Source organism: Anneissia japonica, unplaced genomic scaffold (assembly GCF_011630105.1).
Source record: "Anneissia japonica isolate Jap-2015-1 unplaced genomic scaffold, ASM1163010v1 scaffold287941_len684077_cov200, whole genome shotgun sequence".
Taxonomy (NCBI): domain Eukaryota; kingdom Metazoa; phylum Echinodermata; class Crinoidea; order Comatulida; family Comatulidae; genus Anneissia; species Anneissia japonica.
Genome location: NW_022713799.1, coordinates 94445 through 117102, shown reverse-complemented (window position 1 = coordinate 117102; position 22658 = coordinate 94445). Strand labels below are relative to the sequence as shown.

Sequence of the window (22658 nt, the reverse complement as noted above, 5' to 3'; positions counted from 1 at the left end):
TCATAGAGTACTTGATGATTAGCACCTTAAATTGGGTCAGATGTATTATGGGGTCAAAAGCAGAGGTTAAAATCTAAATTAATTTTAAAATCAAATCAGGTTAAAAATGTCAGAAAAATACAATGTAGATTGAATTACATTTTAAACACTAGTATTAACTTCACCAAAGGCATAGATTTATAAGGTGTTACTAGTGTATTGAGATTAAATAACAGGTAGGAATTCTTTAACACTTTGAACCTCTTGATACAGTATTCAGTATTATTCATGGTTATTCAATGCTCACCAAGCAAGTATTGACTTAACAAATTTCACATGGGATTATAGCAGTGGGCAAACATATCACTTTTTTTCACTGAAAAATTGTTGAATGGCTGCTCTTTTAGGCCCTGTCTGGCATAAATTGACTGGAAACCAGGCAAACCCAAGTTAAGTGTGTGGAATTCAGGATACACACTTTTAATCTGCCTCTTCTCAGACTCTGCTTAAATAGTTCAACTAAACTTCATAAATTACTATAAATCATGAATTTGTGCATATGATGGAAGACACTGTGTACTATTACTGTATAATTTTAAGTTTTACTCATACTCTAATTGGCTCTTAACCAGTGCTCATAATCTGGGAAGAACCTCAAAATTAAAATTGTACAAAGGATTTTGTACAGAGGATTGTGGACTGAAAAAATGAAAGTTTTCACATGTACAGTAGCTCCTTAGGTCCATTGAAAACAGTAGCATAGTTAGCATGTAGCATTGAGCTACTTAGGTGCCTAGTAAACAGCAGCAGTGGAAATACTTAGAATAGGTAAAACGTAGCAGTTGTGATACTTGGCATGTAACACTGAGTCCCGTGGTAAACGGTAGCAGTGGTAATACTTAGCATGTAGTGTTAAGTATCTAGGGTATATTGGTTATTGTATATTTCAGATATATAAATACGGAAGTGAAACCAACAGGTCTCTGGACAGCAATCCAAGTATGTTTGTAATTTAAGTGGAGAGAAGAACATATTACTCTACATTTTTCATGTAGCAATGCAGTTTGGAAAATCATAATCAATTACAAAATCATAATCAATTACAAATTTATAATCATTTATAAATTCATAATCAATTAGAAATCATAATAACAAAATCATAATCAATAATAAAACATAATTATTCTATGTAGTATTTGATTAGAATTAGTGAACTATTATTGTGTTCATTTTAGATTAAAGCAATACCCTTGGCCTATAAGTCCCATGTTAGTGAATAAAGAGACCCTAAGCACTAGCAATTCTTTTTTTTTTACATTTCACAACAGCTGTTAACCCCTCTCGGGGCCTAGCAGCAACATTGATGACAGCTCTTTGGGCTGCTTTTCAATTGCCCTCTCAGTCTATCTCCAGTTGTCTGAAATCCAATCTTCAGTACTGTACCTCTATACCTCTCGCTAAGTTGTTTATAAAATACCTTAAAGGGCCCCAAAAGGCGACCTTAATAAGCCACATCAATAATTAAATTATTTTTAATATAATAAGTTGAATTTTTATAAGGCATGTACCTATCTACATCTATAGAATCTACAATGTTAATTAATGACACATAGGAAAGAAAACTAAATTATTGCCAACATAACTAGTGTTTCAATTGTTTGAATAATTAATGAATTATGATTATTAATTAATTATATAATACAATATTAATCAAATTAGGGATAATATTAAATATTTAGTTATTATATGGCAATTTGGATTCTTAATGTAGGTGTAAGCTAAAACTGTTGGATCCTATCCAAGATTTCAAAACATAGAACTCATAACTTTCAATGATTGTAGACAATATCTAAATGTGATCAAATTCCTAGAAATGATGTATTGTATTAAGGAGGCTGTTAACATTATGAAAATTGGCCATATACCCTCCAACACCTAACAGAAACAAACCATACCATGTTGCATACGGAATAAGTCTATTACAGGTGGAAGAGTTAACGATAATTTTAACAACATACTGGCTACCAAACAGATAAATTCTCCAAAATTATAATTTGCATGATCATTTAAGTTTATCACATAAAATCAACTACTTTAAAAAAGCAAAAAATCATTAAATTTGCTGCCATGATTTAAGTGTAAACTTTATATACAGTAGGACATACAAAGTTCATAGGAATGCTATCATTTAAATGTTAATTTCTTGTTCTAAATTTCATTTTTTTCAGGTATATCTTTCCTGCACTGAATTTTCAAATTTCAAACTAAAATTACTTCAATATCACCAACCCTTCATAACAAGACAGTAAAAGATCTCCACTTCCATCCTGAATGTAGAGTCATTCGCTGCTGAATAAACATTTTTCTTTTTTTTTTTTAAATGATTTTTTTTTTGGACGGTATCAACATTTTTAAACTTAAAGGGTAAAATTGACAGATAAAACTTTCTCCTTTTGTAGTTTGCGGTGGTCTTAAAATTTTGTTCTTGTACGTGAATCTGAAAGTTTTTGGTCTTAAGAATACAATTTGGACAGGGTCATAGGAAATAAATGTAACAAAATTATCTGTTTTCATTTCCTGTTACAAATATCTTGGGGGTCAAAAGTTCATATATGACAAGCAGAACCGTTGTTATCGCATAAAAGTCAACAAAAAATTTTGCAAATAGGCCCATGTCATTTATTGGACTAATCGTTAAATAGCAGGAAATTAATTGTTACACATTGAATATGAAGAATTCCTTCAAAGACTATGCTTATCAATCATAGACATAATGTACCATATTGACAGTGATATAGGTTTGCAACACCTGACAAACAATTCATACCGGGCCTACATATATTATATAGAAATTCTAACTTGAGGTAGGCCTCATTGGGGTGGTTGCCAAGAGCTTAAGCCCCTCATTAAACAGACCAACCTCCCATGAATCGCTGGACCGAAAAAGAAAAAACAAAATTGGGGAGGCATGTTTTTATCTATCAGAATCATGTAAAATGCACTGCCCAGTTCCTCCAGGCGGCAAAAGCCTTAGCAACCAGTAGAAATGATCAGAACCACTGTTGGACACGGAATCAACCCCTCCTACTCCCTAAATTAGTATCTCACAGCAACATTGTTCTTAATGAGGACTAAAAAATAAAGAAAATCCTTATGATCTAAAGGATCTAAATGATAAAAACAAAACCTAGTCTTCAAAGTGCTATAATTGTCATTGTTTTGTTTACTTAAAAAATGTATAACTGACGACATTCTGCAAAAAACAACATTAATATAATAAACAATAATGATATTGAATTGCTTGGTTACCTGGTGATGAGGACAGCGTTGTCATGGTGAGCAATCCCATCTTCAGTAGCATTTTCCACATTATTTAATTCTTGCCAATTACAAAAACTGCTTAAAGAGTGTTCAGCATGATGGTTAATATCTAAATCAGGCTGTAAATATAAATGAATGTTATACTTGAAATATTTTAATGCATTGTTTTTTCTTATCAAGTTGATAATTATTCAATTTTTAAGATGCATACTTACCTGATCTTCAACTAATAAGATTAATCGTGAAACTACAATGTTCACCGAGTTACCAATACTTTCATCTTTATATAAACCAGAGTTGAACTACATGTTTTCTTTAATTCATTCTTCTCTCTATCACGTTTTTTGCTTGACATAAATTGGTACAGGGCTCATGACTAACACAACACTAACTGTTGAAGTGTATCATATTGCATCTCAACAAGTTCATCTTAAGCAACCTTTTGCTACAAAGCCCAGAAAAGAATATAAAATTTTATTTGACAAAAATATGTGACATGCCTAAATATGGTCATGACATCACATCATAACCATATATAGGCATATCATGACTATATATAGGCATATCATGACTATATATAGGCATACAACAGTTTCTGTCCAAACAAATTCAATGGCGGATCTAAGGGGGTCAGGGGCTCCTGAAACTCCCCCCCCCCTTGGGGAAAAAATTAACAATTCTGGACCTACCTGTGAGCTGATTTTTTTTTTTTTTTATTACAATGGGAGAATTAGAAGTCGGGAAGCTCATTCCCACCATCTAGGAATCAAAATTTTCCTGGGGTAGGACCTCGCCCGACCCCCTTTCTTTTGGGGTTTATCAATTTATTAAGTGGAGTGAATGCATTTTAGTCATGAGAAAAATCATGATGGTTCATAGGATTTGAACTTAGAATTATGACATAGGAAGACAAGTACCTTTTTTCACTAAGCTACAGCTCCAATCACATGACATTGACTATTATCTGAGCTGAGAAAGTCATAATGTATTCTTAAATATCCCAAATAAGTGTGAAATGTTACTATTTTAATAAATAAGTATACGCATACATTGTGGTTTCTTCTATGTTTTTCCTTGTAACAAAAATATTTACAAAAGTTAACACAACAAACTGAACCGTCTCTGTCTTCATGATAAATAAAGTTAAGGTTCAGTTTGTTGTGTTGCCTACTATACATATAACAAAAACATTTACAATAGTTAACCAATACACTGAACCACAATTCTTTTTTTTATCATTATGACAGCGAAAGCTATAAAATAGTAAAATTTATTACAATTAAATGGAAGGTCTAACATTTTACCGCATGTAATCAGTTTTAAATTGATCTTATTTATCTTTATATTCTGTAGTTTGGACTCTCAAACGAAGTAATTGTAATAATACAATATAATATAATAATTTCAATTATAATAATGGGATTGAAAAATCACCAATCAGGTTTCTCTGGGTATACCGTCTCGCCCACAGGAATTTGACCTATCCAATTAGCTTCAAGTAATTGCTTGTGCCATGAAACATCAAAGTGTACTTCTAATAGGTCATAAATTTGGCAGAAATTCAACAAGATTAATCTAGGTTAGAACTGTCTTCCAAGTTTTATAGTCTTTCTCATTTTAGAGATGAAACTTAAATCTTTAAAATAGAAATCACATTATAAAAAGATTATGGACAAAATATTGGTACCTTATGTTGGAAAACTATAATGAATAAAAAGTCTTGGAGGAAAGCACTACAGGAAAAGAAAGATGGAGCAGTACTTCATACATTATATTTTTTTTCGCGCCGCACCTTTATTCTATAACGATCAAGAGGAAACAGTCATTAAGAAACTGTAGGTAGTGGTAGCTTTTACTATGAAGAAATGGGAATTCCGAACTAAGCAATACGCATGCGCAGTCACTAAATAACGTCCATGAATTATCTATTTAATTTTTTATATGTTTTATTGCATTCCCTTGCGTAATTGTAACTTGCAATTTGGCCATTGCCCACAAACTGTTAAAAATGAGGAACTTGTACTTGAATTTGAATAAAGTGAAATAATAACACAATGAGCATGCACCTGGAAATGCTAGACAGCCAACGAGCATGTGCATTGACTAAGTGACATTATCGGGCCATGTCGAGCATCCGCAGTTACCAAAAAGACGTTGCAGGAACCAAATACGGCTGCGAAGAGGGTATGGTTACCAAAAAATTGTCTGAGGAACCAAACAATGGCTGCGAAGAGGGTATGAAATAGAAACGGATCAAACTTTATATGCAACAATTAAGCATGCGCAATTCAGCTAAAGCGATCAGGTTATGGATGGAAAATAATGAGAACACGAGCAGGTCGAAAAGCCTCTATTTTGGCTATCTTTACAGACAGTTATCAGTCTTTGTCAGGAGGAATTGTAATTAAATTATTGCAATAAAAGGTTTATTAGGCTCTATGCATTGAAATTCCAATAAAAAATAACCACAGAAAATAACGACACAACCTAGGGCCTGCTACTAGCCATTTAGCGGAGCCAGGGTATTCCACATTTATTGTGTCGAAAAATATGCTGAAAAGGGTAAGGGTTAACTATTATCAAGATATCGTACAGTACCCATGCTTTATCGACCCATAAAAAATAGCCACACACTGGCGGCAGTAGTAGAAGGGCCTGCCAAGCTAGTGGGGAGGTGGATGAATACAAATAAATAAAACAATATTTAAAATATTTTTATATTATTATTATTAATATTAACAACAATAATGGTAAAATTGCGGTTTGGCTCAGTGGTTTTTCATTCTGGTTGTTGAACTTGTAATCAGCAAGAGTACAAACCAAATTGAAACGGTGTCCAATCTCGGGCGGCCATGTATAAATACCCCAAATTGCATTGTTGATAGGCTGTCAAGTGGCTAAGGCTATGTTTCAGCCATATGATAGGTGCAAGCATTTTCATGACATATAAATAAATTGTAGTTAAGTATTAAGCCTCTTAAAAAACAAAAAGAAAAAAAAACAGTAACAGACCCCATGGATGGCATAATGAACAAGGGAAAACAACGTAAAAAAATTAAGAGATGCGATTGATATTTAATATTGGGGAAGAGTGAAATGGTATAACACAGCAAGAGAGAAAGATTAATTTGGCGTTGAGATCCTGAAGCAGTTGTCCAGACGTGGACCGACAATAGCTGATGATGAAGCCTCTGAAGGTTATCAACATAATTAACTTACACACACATGCTGGTCAGTCAACAACAGTGAACAAATATAATCTTAAATATAGAAATAAATAATCAAAATTAATGCCGAAATATTACAATGAAAATCCAAATTGAAGAATTGAGGCAATCAATACAGTAAATTATGTACTGTCATAACAAAATTCACACATAAAAATTAGGAATTAGCTGTATTAACAAATTGAATAAGGTAGATGTTGCAGCGTTTTTTTTATAGGAAATATTGCTTGCTTATAAGAATAATAACATTTTGCCCAGGCCCAGTGTTTTTATTTTTCGCCAATTTCAGGTTCAAAATGTTCCTATTTTGTTCTTATTTTACACTTTTCTTTTTTTCTTTTATTTAGAATTAACATACAACCACAAATAACAGTAAATACAATAACATATCTGAATTCTGGGATAACAAAACACAATAAAGTAGCCAAATGGCCGACTAATTTGCATTGTGGTCCCTGAAACAATAACTAACACAAACACAAAAATATATATATTATAATTTTAACTCTTTAAATAAACCATCTGCCCCTGGAAGAAAATAATTATTTATCCCACCTCACTGTGCCTATTTGATAATATTGAATACAGATGTAACTTTAATTTCTTTTTAAAGATTGATATACTTTTAATTTCCTGAATTACACACTTTTCAAAGGTAGAAAATTATTATTGTACAGTCCTGTACTATATTATAGAGGGTATTACATATTCACGCCTACTGCACATAACGTACAGATAACACCAAAGGGATTTTACTGGTTTTTTTTATTGGTTTTTCTAGGTTTTTTAAATCTTTTTACATATTTTACCTCACTCTCAATTTATTCTTATTTTGTTCTTATTTTTAAGTAAATTCAGTCTGTGTTCTTATAAAAAAGTGTATCTTCTTTAAAATTGAACAATTTACGTAATTGCATTTTTCCAGAATTATAAATTGTTTGTTTCCTTCAGTAACACTATAATGATCTACCTTAAAACACCGAATGACTTCCTTCAAATTCAAATTTTGAACCTAGTCATTTTAAACTTAAGTAGTTAATATTTTCTTTGGACTTGCAAGAATTGTTTAGTCATATGCCCTCAACTGTCTGTCTTCTTATCTTTACCTACTGGCAACACATTTCAAGGTTTTACAAGTGGAAATCAGTTTGTGTTGACTGATGGTGCTTGTAGAGTATAGATCAAGAGGTAGTAAAGCATGGTTAAAACTGAAATAAGCTTACATTCCCACTAACATACCAACATTTTAGTTACATATTTTGAAATTAAAGTAATTCCAAATTTGAAGTTTCGGCTAATTTAAAAAAAGTAAATATTCAAATACTGCTATTAAATTCATAATTAATGAATAAGGGTAATGCTTTCAAAGTCAATATTTCCTAGTGTATAATAAGAGAGGCATTGCTTTAGTTTAAATTTGCTACTGAAGGCTAAAATATAAAGCACTGGACTTATTGTACAAAGTTCTTTATTTGGATGGACAGAGGAGAGAAATCAGGGAAAAAAGTGTACACTGCTAGGTTAAAGGTCAGGAACACAAGTTTCAGTGATGCTGCAGTCTGACAGGTAAGGTGTCTTCTGATTGGTCATTTGTTCAAGGCCACACCCCTGATTTTAAGTAGCTGTACAAGTAGTTTCCAGTGCAGAGATTGCAGATGATTTAGTTCTGTATCTGATTTTGCAATATTTATGTTGAGTTTACCATATTTTAAAGATTAGTTTCATGCAATGGGAGATCTAGGAATTTGAAATAGAGGGGCCCCATGGAGGGACTTTTCCAGATGGAGGATCCATACCACCTTAACCTCACCTCTTTTGGTTGAAAGGAAATAGCAGACTCAAACTTGAATTTTCTCCACTTTTTAAAAATAATTTACAGTACAGTAATTTTCAATATATTCTGCAAACATTTTTTAAAACTTTCATTTAGGGGGAAAACCTTCACATGAATCAATAACCGTAGGTCGATTTGTCAAATTCAATCTCAAACAGAAAGGAAACGTTGACATATTTTCACAGCAATATTATTATTATAGTATTAATACAATAGCAGCTGATGTGCATTATCTAGGTGCATTTGTGGGAAAAATATGGTATTATGTTTACAATAACAACTCAAGTTAGAATCAATATTTTGAATCATACTAAAAGAAGAAATGAAATCAAGATAAGACTAGAGGATGTGATAAAACAAATACAAGATTATAGCATAGTAAGTGAACATACTGAAATTATTCACCATTTTCAAAAGCAACTTACACAAATTATTGACACTATCTTGGATTAAAGATCTAACAAATTTGTTTTCTTCCTAACCATCTCCAGAAAAAAAAAACCAATAATATGTATCAATACATTAATAATTTATTAATAGTTAATGTCATTTAAAATAATTACATATTTACTATTAATAATTCATTTAATAAGACTCAATTGAAGTGGTTAAATTTTTTAACTGCTTTTTTACCTTAACACCAACAGCATATTATCTTAAACAATAAACTTTTGATTACCATAATTTGGTAAGCATGTTTAAAGGCTCAAATAAAATTTATGATAAACTTAACTCAACCTCTAAGAACTCTAAACCAACATTCTTACTTCATATAGTCTGATATTTGGAATTTACCCTGTTCAATGACCCAACAGGTAATAATATAATAAACATAGATTTTCTCCCTCATTGGTTTTCTTTCATAACCTCTGTTTTTGTTTTCACCCATGAGTTATCAAAACCCCTGATTATCACTATTAATCACAACTGCCTCAAAATGCTTATGGTTACAATTCAATACCAGTACTGACCAGACATGACATCTTAAAATTCTACCTCTTCAAATAAACTAATGATTCTTAGAGAAACATACCCCGAGGCTTTTCAAAGAAATGCTCATTTATGGGACAATATTGTCAGTATTTGCAGAAGGCCTCAGCAATTAGAGCGTCTATCTCCTATCTCTACCGACATTTATTATTATTAATATGTTTCGAATGACCTGACATAGTCAAACATTTGACCCTACCAAATGCGCCTATTCCTAATATGCATAAAATAAGATTTTTAAATCAGTGTAAAACTAACTGTTTATTTAATGTTTGTAAGTGTGTTGTTTAATTAAAAAATGTATCTGCTATATTTGTCTTAGTTTATTTAACACAAACAATAATATCCCTGGTGCAAATAAAGCTCTTCTAGAAGACAGGTTATGATGGGGAAACTTTGTTGGTCAATGCCATAATCAAGGGCATCATAATCAAGGGCGAATTTTAAGTATACTCTCTCTCTCTCCCCTTCTCCCCTCTTTCTCTGTGCCTCAGTGGCTCTTTGGAATGACTTACCAACCAAAATTTGACAAGCAACTAACATCGACACATTCAAACAACTACTCAAAACACATCTTTTTATTTAGGCTTATATTTTGCTTAAATCTGGATTTCTATTTTTAATGTAAAATGCACTAAGGCTTGCAGCAAAAAAGCTTAATTAAGATCAAACTATTATTATTATTATTATTATACTATAATTAGTTTATATTCAATCTGATAGTGGTGGGTATCATCGCTGTTGGCTATTTACTGAATTAAAAACAAGTGAATAACAGGTTTTAGGAATGTTCTCCACCCAACTAGACAAATGTTCAATATAGAATAGACTGGTAAAACTGTAAATATGTCATTAGGTTCCTAAAGGTGTTTCACAAATTCCAAATACTCTCATACATTATTATTCAAATATACAGTAAGTCCATTTTTATAGGAATTTCAAACAATATTACCAGACTTTTGAATCAAGAGGGAGGATCTGAGTATGATCGTCAGTATAATAGTTCAAACTAGTAACCTTGTTTCTCATAAAAAAACACTTCAATTTAATTCATCTTAATTCTCTAAACAACAGATGGGCAATGTCAGTGTTAACTCAATTTCCTCTATCATCAACTATTATATAAAATCAGTAAACTGATTTCAATGATGATTGATAAAAGTACCCGTACTCACGATATTCATTATAGTTAGAAGATACTGTTCGACATCGTCAACTTTATGATGGGAGACCATTTTCTTATCTGCAACTACAAGCGTTTCCACATAGACCTCTGTGCTGAGAGATCGCTTCTTCCTCCTACTGGGAACTGCATCCATTCTTTCCGGTACATTCCTATTAGCTGGCAGGGGTTTAGTTGTTTTATGATTTGAATCTGAAAAACAATAAGATATTACAGTTTATCTAAATGATAATTCCCTGTATAACATACTGTACATTAGTACTCTCTATAAAATAAAATCCATTTCAGAATGCAAAGAAAGTAATATAATACCTCACATTGTACAGAAATTTCAAGTACAAGAAAATTAATTTTTTGTTCCATCTCACATTTTTCATTTGGGCCATTGCTTCCCTTTTTTCATGAAGTAAAATACCAAGAAAATCCTGCATTAATCCAATAATCCTAATACTGTAAGCAATTAATAGCTGTGGATGTCTGGGATTTAGATGTAAATAACTAACAGGCCAAATACAAAATGTAACTTTTCATTAAAATCATCATTTTCAATGTCTAGTAAATTTGCAAAACGAAGTCTTGCCCTACTAAGAACATTTATTAGCTTCAGTAAATTATAAATCCTTTGGCAGAGAATTGAGGAAATGATAGGCCTATTCATAAATTAATCCATCCCTTAATTATTATTAAATATATAAAATCCAAGGTAAAACAATGCAAATATGCCATGGCATATTCATCTGCACCTTAATGATATAAGCTGAATCTGTAATTCAATTATCCGAACAGTACTATTTAAACCATCTCCAATGACAGCCCAATATCTGGCGCCGGATGCACAAAAACATGGCCGCACAGTGGGTGTCTAAAGAACTTGTACACTGCATTTAACATACGGTACAACACCGATATGGTAAAAGGAACTTACCTATTAACACAATAATTTTCAATGTTGTATTAATATGTATAGCTAGGATATCACTAAATTGCACTTTACCATAAAGTCATAATATCTTATCTTGATTCCTAACAATACAGCAGTATTATTAATAAACACTGTCAAAACTATCTATGCACTGATCCAATACAGGTGCGTACACAATTTTCACTTGTCATACCTTTGGGGCTTTTGGGGGCCCTGGACATTAAAGGATCTGGTTCAATGAACTGCCTGAACCAATGACAAATGATGTATCTACCCTTAGACTCAACTTTCAATCATTCGGTTGGCAGTCCAAAGACTAGTATAGTAAATAAAAAAAATATCAAATGAATATTAGTGTGAAAAGGCCATGGATGTGTTTCATACCACACCACTATCAGTGAAGCTACATTTATAATACATCCATATCGTTTGCAAAACTTCATTCAATCAATCATCAATTAATTCACAATAACTCATTCTTTGACTCATTTTATCCATTCACAAAAAATTGATGAATTATTGACCTATGGCAGCGTTCCTTGTGAAGTATAACATTACAAAGGAACGATTTACATAGTCCCGTCAAGTTTTGATAATATAAATAGTAAGGAATTTCATCTCAATTAAGAAGAGCATTAGAAGTCAAATGGTTCAACTGGTTTGCAGATGAAGTTAACACCCATGTGTATACGCACCTACATTAATACATTCATTTCAAGGGATGGTACGATTCAACAGCATGTACGAGCTATCAGTTTCCAACATCCCACTGCTCAACCACTTTAAAACAATACTAAGTATTAATGCCAGGCGACCATCTTGCCTGCATCTGCCTTTAAACAAATGTTTGTTCTAAGAAATGTGAACTGCATACTTAAAGGGTTCTTTCAGAAGGTCCCAGTATATTCTAAATCTCTCTTCACACTATTATGTAAATCTCAGTTCACACTATTATAATTCTCTGTTCACAGTTATGTAAATCTCTGTTCCCACTATTATAATTCTCTGTTCACACTATTATAATTCTCTGTTCACACTATTATAATTCTCTGTTCACACTATTATAAATCTCTGTTCACACTATTATAATTTTCTGTTCACACTATTATAATTCCCTGTTCACACTATTATAATTCTCTGTTCACACTATTATAATTCTCTGTTCACACTATTATAATTCTCTGTTCACACTATTATAAATCTCTGTTCACACTATTATAATTCTCTGTTCACACTATTATAATTCTCTGTTCACACTATTATAAAGATTTCTTCATACTATTATGATAATTTTTTTAAATTTTGCACTTCCTCAGCATTTTGTCAAAATGTTGAAAATAATTTTTTTTTAAATGTTTGGGTCACACTACTACATTGAGTATATCAGTAATTTTCTTATACTCTATGGGCATGATAATGTCATAACACATTCTGTATATCACCTTAAACAAGTCAACTCAGCTTCCCCCTCCTTGGGGTATATACCTAGTCAATACTTATTTTGACCTATTAAAATTCTTTACAAATTAATTTATAAAAGATTAATTAAACTTTTTATTCTTACTTGTCATTTTAATATTTTCTACTCTACTTCCCTGTGCCTGCCAAATTTATGAGAAAAAAGTACTAACCAAAACACAATGTATCACAAAATGTACTTTTATGACATTTTGTATCTTGTATCTTTATACAATACACGACATTTGTTGACAGACACTGAGAATAGAACCAAATCAATGGAATCTAAGAGAAAACTACTTACACCTAAGTGTTTTTTGAAGCAGATTTGTAGCTACCAATCCAATAAGAGGCTTAAGTACATGGCCCAATGGTCCACTCAAGTCTAGACATGTCAAGCAATTTCATTAAGTGGTGAATGCAGAAAGAGTAAGGTAGGCTAACTAAAACTTAGTATACCTTACATTTTCCATGATAGCAGCCATGAGAGTAGGGAATAAAGAAAAGAAACTAGAACTACAAGCTTAGTCCAAAGACACAGTTTTCCATATGTTTTAAAGGCAGGAATCATTAAATACTAATGAGTTATGAGGAAATAGAAGCATTCTTACCATAAATCTTTAAACAAAAAGCTATTAAAAAACAGTTGTTCATTCATTAGACAAAGAAGGGTGTTCTATAAGGTCAAAAAATAAGGTTTTCTGCCTGAATTAAGGTGGAGTATTTGGAACCAATCAAGGCTTCCCCATCCTCATGGGAAATTGGCAATTCACCGCTAAATTCCATTCATACAAATATTACTAAGAATTCTGGGATAGTATTTAAGGTATTTCTCTAATAATGACATCTAAAATATATTTTTTTCTATTCTTAACAGATCATTACACAGTAAAAGTACAGAAAAGTACATTAGTATTACTCCATGGATGTACACATACCATGCAAATTGACAGAGGGTTCAGCAACTCTGATGAGGGTGCAAACCAAGGAACCTTAATGGTGTCGGACGATATGGTCTACACTTTTCTGACACGTAATGCACAGTTACCAACCGTCTCGCATCGTGTGGGACGGTCCTGCATTTTAATATGATTTTGGATGAAACACGCATTTTGCAGAAACACATGCGTGATCATAAATTTGTCATGCATTTAGCACAAGTCTATGCGTGATAACAAATTATTAAGAATTCCTGGGAAAATGTATTTGAAAAGAGAAGAAACTGGTTTTATTAAAAATAGGACGAACTTGAGTCATTAGAGAGTTTTCGTTATCTGGTTCGAGAATCAATTCACCAAGAAAATTTCTCTTTTTTCGACCAAAATAACCCAGCCAACTATGCACTTAGTAAAATGAGGCGCATGCGATCTTGTGCGTTCATTGTCACAACCAACCGTTGATTATGTGACTCAAACCCTACCTCCACCGGGGCTCCGCCCCTGAACCCCCCCCCCCAGCCAACTGGTGTAGTCACACATTTCAAATCTCTCAGGTTGGTAACTATGGTACTGATGTTCAGTTTCCACCTCGCCCACTGCTAAAAATACCACTGATCCAATCCAATCTTTGACTTACTGTATAAGGCGCATTATACAGTTGGTTTCCTTTATTTTTTCTTTATTCTTTTGCAGAGACCCTTAATTGTTGTGGCATTAACCAATACTTTTCAAAGTAAAATGTCAACAAATTTTTTTTTAAATCAGTGAAGAATAATTTTATCTTTGTCGTCGTTGAAAGTTGATAAAACTTTGATTATTTTCCAGGAATTGAACAATTCCTTTCTAAAGCTCTGTTCACACTGTCATGTAACAAAAACATGTGATATGCCCATATTTGTGTAATGACATCATCATGCCCATGTGTATGGACACACACATTTGTCAATTACAATTTGATAGTGTGGACAGAACTTATTATTGAATTTTGTTAGGTTGTCCCAGGGGCGGATCTAGATGTCCAAAAGGGGGGGGGGCGCGAAGGGGGGCGAAGGTGGGGCCGAAAGTTGGCCGATCGAGACAACACTGTCCTACTGTAGAGGGTCGGGGCATTCCCCCGTGAAATTTTTGTGTTCTAGAGGCCTGAAAATAACATTTGAGGCGTTCTGGGCTATCATTTTTTTCTTTTTCTTTTTCTTTCTATTTTCCTTTTTTTTTCTTTTTTTACTTCCTAAAAGGGGGAGGGGGCAGGGCCCACCTAAATCCGCTCCTGTGTCCAGATGTTACCACAGATGGTAAACCTTTAAGAAAATAAATTAAATGTTCTGGCCATTAAAATGTGTATATTTTATATAGGACACTAGAAACTGTCATGTAAATATATTCTTCCTTCACTTCAGGTGATGGAATTAAAACTCCATAAACCATATAAATCAAATTTAAAGATTTCAGATGTTGACTTCTTGTTTGGGGACCACCCGGTCTTCAAATGTAGAATAGCTTATCATTATATTTAAAGGTACAGTATTTCATACTAGACCAATCTGATAATATTATAATGATACAACTAAACACTTTATAAAAATAATACATATTCCAGACAGTTTGATTTAACAGGACAATTGTGAGAGAAATTAGTTTGTTTGTAATGATATCCGATTATATTTATGTTTAACAGTTCAGTTAGGTGACTATTTTCACATTTTATGCTAAGCTTCACAAATTCAATGAACACCCTCTATACCGGTAATATAAACGCAAGCCTCATTTATTTCATCAGTCAAAATAAGCTTCTCCTGCAGTGAAGAATCCAAAGTACAAAATATCAATGATTTATCTGTGATGAGGGAATACATGCTCTTTAGTTGAACTTCATTCCTTGTTTGATAACCCTAGACGATGGAATGCTGATTTTGCAATTATGCTTTTACAGGAAATCAGGCATCCCTCACCCAGTTATAAGCTCTGACCATATATCAAGTTTTTAAGTGCCAAATACATATGATTTGGCTATACAGTATTTTATATGATATGGCATCATAATACCCATATGGGCAAATCGCGAATCATATAAAACTTAATACAGTACGGTAGTGTGTTGTGGACAGACCTTTTAAGGTACTTATTACTTTACTTCAGGGTGTATCAGTTCACTGTTGAACAAGGGGGTTGAACATACCCCTCCTCTAAAATCTTCCACCTCTTTCTGTCTCTTGTGTCTGTGGACAGACCTTTATATTCAGTTTATTTATTATGACTTTATTGATTTATCTGGTTCATTTGCATTTGTCAATTTTTGTGGTATAAACAATCATAAACATACAGGTGAGCTATAATCCTCAGGGTATGCCACACATAGAATAAATTATTCTGCACAGGTGTTCACCCCAACACAGTTACTAAATAAAATAAATAACCTATCTTATTTTCTTTCTTAAATGTATAATTTATTTATTTATTCACATTTATTTAGAAGCCTATAGCATCGTTCTTTCAAAATATGAAATGCTTTTTTGGCAGGTAATTGGTTCTACATGCTTAAGTGTTGCTGCTGTAATCAGCATAGGAGCAGGTAAGGCCACCAGGTACCTATTTTCACACCTGTCTGAAAATAGGTGCAGATATTGTAAATAGCATATAAAAACAGTGCAGATAAAGAGCAAAGAGAAACAAACAAAATGCAGCATGGAATTGAAACACCGACCTCAAAGTTGGGAAACCAAACCATTTCACTGTACGAAACCACTTCTATATGTAGTATAACTTTGAAATTATATTTAGCATGCAGAATTCATTATTTTATTTATTAGATCATATTTTGAGAGGATGGATGGCTACAGGATAACTTACAAGAGCTCTCTCTGTACAGTACGGTACAATAAAAAGAGTAAAAAAAACTACATAAAAGAAGAAACTACAGAAACTATCAACAAAGGAATGTAAAATTACAACAATATAAATTTAACACTAGAGAACAGCACATTACTAGCAGTGGAATATGGGATGGATTGCTCCTCTATTTTTTTTTCTCAATCTACCAATTTTTGCAATCTTTTTCACAATTTCTTATATTCAAAATTTATTCTTTTTCTTTCCCATTTTTTCCTCTCCCATTTCCAATTTTTCCTAAAGTCACTCATTTATGAAATTGACAACAGCAACTACACCTCAGTCTTTTTTTTTTTAAATTTCTCCAGGCATATTTTCTGAAAAATCTACACCCTAATTCCATTGTTGTTGATACAGCGTAACACCACTAGATAGAGCGGGATTATATGTAGCCTCTGATCTCCCGGTACCAATTTATTGGTGTATAAAACAGCTGATCAATCTGGTGTTAAGTCAGTAACTCAATGATATCATGTTACATAATTGTCATGAATACTATCCTCAACATATTATAGTATACAGTAGATATGTTGAGCTCCATGTGATGTTGTCGACCCCCAAATGCCCAAAATGCTTTATTTCTACTATCTTAATTTAAATGCAACTTATGTTCAGAAAAAATTCAAATCTACTCCAATCTGACTTATCAACAATGTGTCTTACTTACTATGGTGTTGTCTGGGGTATATTCATAAATATATGTCTCTCCCCCTCCCAGAGTTCAACTGTCAATCACAACTGCCACTTAAGGTAACATGGAGAAGCAGTTCTTCAACATTTCCATTCAAGATATCAAGAATTGTTGATCCATAATAAATTATGAACAGTGAACTCAGATTAGAGATAAACCTGTTCTAAAAACAACAAAAAAAGTAAATGATTATTGGAGATTTGGAGGTTACTGCTAATCCTGATTTATACAAGTACAGACCAATAAAATCTGTTTTTTAATCTTATCACTTGATTTAACATACACATTTTTGGATCAAAGTTTTGGATTTATTTATTAGTAGTTAAAGGAAGAGAACATCAATTAATTATGCAACTTTGATTTCCAAGTTATGGTACCTTGTTGAATCCCTATCTCCAACCTGCTTCCAACACCCTTAACCATAATTTGTGAACACTGAAGGAATAAACTGTACTAGAATGATGATATAAATGACACTTATACAATTCTAGTGTCAAAGGTCTGACCCAGAGTACCTTACAATATATCAAAATGACAAAGTTATTACAAAAGTGACAACTTGGAAGGTTCTGATTTCAAAAGTTTTGATTTTGAAAAAAATTATGAGTCACAACAGACTATGAAAATGTGAGACATAAACCACAAGGTGTCTGAAAAGTTTCAAAGTGGGTATCGGAATCACTTCCCCCCTACATCAGTGTACCTGAGTACTCTATAGGAAATTTGAATATGCCTATATCAATCATGTGCTGTGCAAAATCCTATACATTGGCATGATGTATTATTTATTTTATTTATTTATTTAATACCATATTTCAAGAGTGTGACCCATCCAGCAATGCTGATCATTAGGGGCCCTCATACAATACAAGAATAAAAACAAGAGTCACTTAATTACACAAGTTTATAAAATTCAGATATAAAAGATAATTTGTAAAAACTTGAGAATACATTAATTAAAAACTAGGTGTAAATTTGTTTTCAAAATGTTTCATTCTTAATTGTAGGGTGTAAGATTGAAATGAATTGAAATAACTATGGAGCTCATCTCCATGGAAATTACTGAAATCTCTACACAATATTGATACATTCTAAAAAAGCTGTTGTAGAGGCCTTTGAGGGGCTTTTACAGGTACAGTACTACCAAATCAGAACTATCAAAGCATTTTACAAAAATCTTCCCTTAATCATCAAGCAATGCTAAATCTTGTAAGGAAATAAGCCGAATCCTGTGTGGTTAAGAATTAGAACAAATTCCAAAGATGATGAATCGCAAAATGCAGTGTAAATTTCAAAGGCATTCCGATGTTATCCCATAACGCACTAAGCAAATAGAAGTGACTTGCCCACAGGCAACCACCTAACTCCCAGATGGAATGTCCCATGTTTTGATTGGCAAGTGAATCCATTTAAGGGCAAGTTTCTCAACTATGAAAATTTAACTAAAACAAAGTATAGAAACTCTACGGGTAGTTTCGATATTTCTGAAAAGGAAAACTATCTGTACTTTTCCCACATTGTTGCAATCCACCTCTGAGGAATATGGTAGTAAATAATCTAAAACCATGTAGCTAATCAAATCATGACAAGAAACATTCCCCAAGGAAACCAGAAGATTGAAAATGTTTGTATGATTCTTATTTTTACAAATGAAATGCCAAGAGTAATCATTTTGAGTACTTTCTTATGTTTTATGACAGCAAAATGTACAATAACCAAAATCAACAAAATCATTATAAAATATTGTATGATTTCAGGTATAGTTAATATTAGTTATTTTAGTATATTTTTATAATTCGGTTTATCCAGTGAAGTATTCACAAAGTTGACATTTTAATATGAAGCAAAATGATGATCAAAACTGTTTCCAACAGACAAATGCTGTATAGATTATGCACTACTTTATTCAATCACACTCCTAACAATTGGATTAATTACTTCTTTTGCACCTACCCAGGAGTCTTCGCAAGTAGCAATGACATTTTTTACACATTTCAGAAAATTGGTGTACAATTGTGTTTACCCTCGTTGGTACTTAAAATCCAGATGACAAAAACAAACTTTTGAAATTGAGACACTTTCAGTATGCCAAGGCCTGTTATACCAATAGCTCCTTACGCCATTGACCACAATACTTCATTGTAAAAACTGAACAAGATATCTATCAGCTTTTCTTGGAACCTTTTTAAGAGAGTTACGAGTATGGTATGCATGGGTTTTTGTATGAAGACTGGACAAAACAACAAAAGGCATCCATTAGATAGATTGGAAAATATGTGAATCAGGGCAGAATTAGGTAAAGACCAACATCAGCTCATTCTGACTTTTTTACATATATCTCCAATGATTAGAGCAATGTCTGTTTCACATAAAAATATCAGAAAAGTTTATTATCATGAGTTTTCCAAGAACACAGCTGACTTTGTGACATCAATCTGGTTTCCATTGACTCAATCCAGTTGGCAAGAAAAAAAAGTAATTTTCTACTGTTGACCACCACCCCATCAACACATGTTACTTTTACAGATTACTTTTTTCTGCAATATCTAAATATGGTCATCAAAACATTTTTGATGTAGTCCTATAAGATCTAGTTTGTGCATCCTACACCAAATTGTTATTGCCATAGTAACATATTGTCTGTGATTTATGCCGTTAACAAACCATGCATCCAGCGAAGTCATTGTTTTATTTATTTGTTTATTCAACTTTATTTTACGAGGGTATAACTCTCGCAGCAAAGCTGATGGCATTAGCAGAACGGTCAAATACACAACTATATAAGTGTAGGCTAACTCTTATGATCATACTAAAGCTTGAGTGTATTCAAATGTTTTACTTCAAGTTTAAAGAATTTGGGCGCTATTATAACTTATAATGCCAGGCCTGTAGCCAAGGGTGTTTTAGCTGGCTATGGGCCTGAATGCCTAAATTAGAAGTTTACGGAAATTCACTATCCTTTCGAAAAACACAGAATGACTTATTTATATGCACTGTAAAACAGAGCACAGTTCAGTTGTTCTCTAAGGCCTGACTCACACTAGATCATTCTGATCCTGATTGCATTCTAACCGTTAGCTTGATCGTTGGCACTGCATGTGAGAACGTTGGATCGGGATAGGCTGATCGGAATAAACCGATCAGGTAGTTTAATGGATTGTGGCTGCTGACGGTTAGCAATCGACCTTGTTCTTATAAACAACTTGATGCTAGCATTTCCCATCGCAGTAGTTTATCTTTTTTCCCTACCAACTTCTTCCTGTATTTATCAACAAAAATTGACAATGTTTCAGCCATCTTCGCACATGTAAAATATGTTATTGTTCTTATGCGTTTAGCTTTTTTTTTTAAAGTTAAAATCACATCTTCAATTTGAGCTTTCAAGATCGATAATTTCATGCCTGAACACGAGTTTGACCTTGGAAATATTTATCACGATGATGCTAACTGTTAGTAACGGTAGCTGTCGTGTGTGGAGTGGACCTAGCCTATACACTATGGATGTAAACGTTCCTCACTGGACAGTCCATATTGAAGATGTTAATTATGCCCCCTGTATCAGGGTCATGTTAGGTCAGGCTGATTAATGTCAACAAATAGGTCTCTCACTGACCACTTGAATACTTAGCTATGTCAAAATATGCTGGACATGAGCTATTAAGGTTTAATAGCTAAGTAGTCTGTCAAAGCCTACATATCTCTTTATCGCCAAGGCTTCTTTAAACCTTTAGTCAATCATGGTATGAAGTCTTTTATTACTTCTGAGGATCGATCCAAAGCATAACACATTGCAGCTACTGTTAATAGTTGTAACCACTATTTTTAAATAATAATAATTTTAAATGCAACACCTACATTATTACCCCTCTCCTCCTACCCCCAACCCCAATTACTGGATCATGTGACAGTTATATAGTGTATACAGTACTACAATAAACTGCCCCTATGCACTTTACATTATTACTCCCGGTTACTAGTCAAACACCTACAGAATACACCCTCAGTTCCCTGGAGAGGACAATTCCATAAGCAACTAGTTGGTATTAGACCCTACCAGGTACCCACTTGTATTTCTGACTGGAGAGAGACAAACTTAGATAAACTGCCATGCCCAAGGACACACGCGAGGGTGTTGATGAGCCACCGACCATAGGGTTGAGAGTCCGAGCCTCAAACGATGCGTCAAACTGCTTCTACAAAATACTTTATAAATAATACAGATGTAGCACTAAAAGAACTTAACAAAACAAACCAACATTTGCACAGACAGCCAAAAGAAATGGAGAATAAAGACCTCTGGAAAACATTCATTAAAAGAAACATTCAAGCAAGCTAGACCCGATTCAGAGCAATTTCAACTTTAGTTACTTTAAACAGTGAGTATTGTAATCCAATGTTAATTATACACATTGAGCATGAAGGCATTGAGTAGTGTACATGTTAAAATTAGCAGCTTCAAGTTTTTTATCAAAGGGTTAAGGCTAAGGTGACAAATTTAAATCTACTGTCAAACCATTTGTTTGGAATGTGTAGGCCTGGTTAGAATTCAACGAATTTTCTCAAGTTGACTAGGTATGCCAAAGCACTGAAGCACAAAATCAAACAGATTTTATGATGATGTGATGTCAGTCAAAAAAACAGCCTTGATTAATTCTATTACATCTTGCATAGGACTTATTATATCATTACTTCTACTGGGACAAACATTATTTATAGTCGATTCACACAAGACAAAAATAATGTTACACGGGATGCCTCCATTCAACACTATCAAATTCTATGTAAAATAACTGCAGTATGCCCATACCTGGATGTTTATGATACATATGAGCACATCACACAAACTTGTCACATAAAATCAATGTATGGACAGAGTTTAAATGGTGCACATGAAAATTAGCAGGTGCCATCCTTGTAGTAAACAAAAACAGACATTGCAGAGAGGCCCATAACACCACCTCGCGAGATTTAGCAAGTATACGCACTTATCTGCATTTCAATTGTACCAACTTTCTAGCACATATTTAATTCATGGTGTGCAGATGACAGAGATTTTCGGCGGGAATATCACGGAAAGTTCTTGTTAAATTTTGTCTTGTGTGACTCAATTAACTGATAAAAAATAAGATAAACTTGGATTTACTGGAGATTTCAGAATATAAATTAAGTTTCATTTTGTTTCTGTGTTACCAATAAGCTGATAAAATAGTTTAAATACATTGACTGAAT

General features: G+C 33.0%; 1 protein-coding gene across 10 annotated transcripts in view; it reads right to left on the bottom strand.

The window, feature by feature from the left end:
* LOC117108757 (A disintegrin and metalloproteinase with thrombospondin motifs 6-like) overlaps positions 1-22658 on the bottom strand; it is an 86261-nt gene that overhangs the window by 37505 nt on the left and 26098 nt on the right. For all 10 annotated transcript variants that reach the window (XM_033250897.1, XM_033250890.1, XM_033250898.1 and 7 more), the window contains 3 exons: positions 10525-10726; positions 3516-3597; positions 3289-3419 (listed from right to left, as the gene is read on the bottom strand). In XM_033250897.1, the coding sequence (XP_033106788.1) occupies positions 3289-3419; positions 3516-3597; positions 10525-10726 (415 nt within the window). The remainder of the gene's footprint in view (positions 1-3288; positions 3420-3515; positions 3598-10524; positions 10727-22658) is intronic.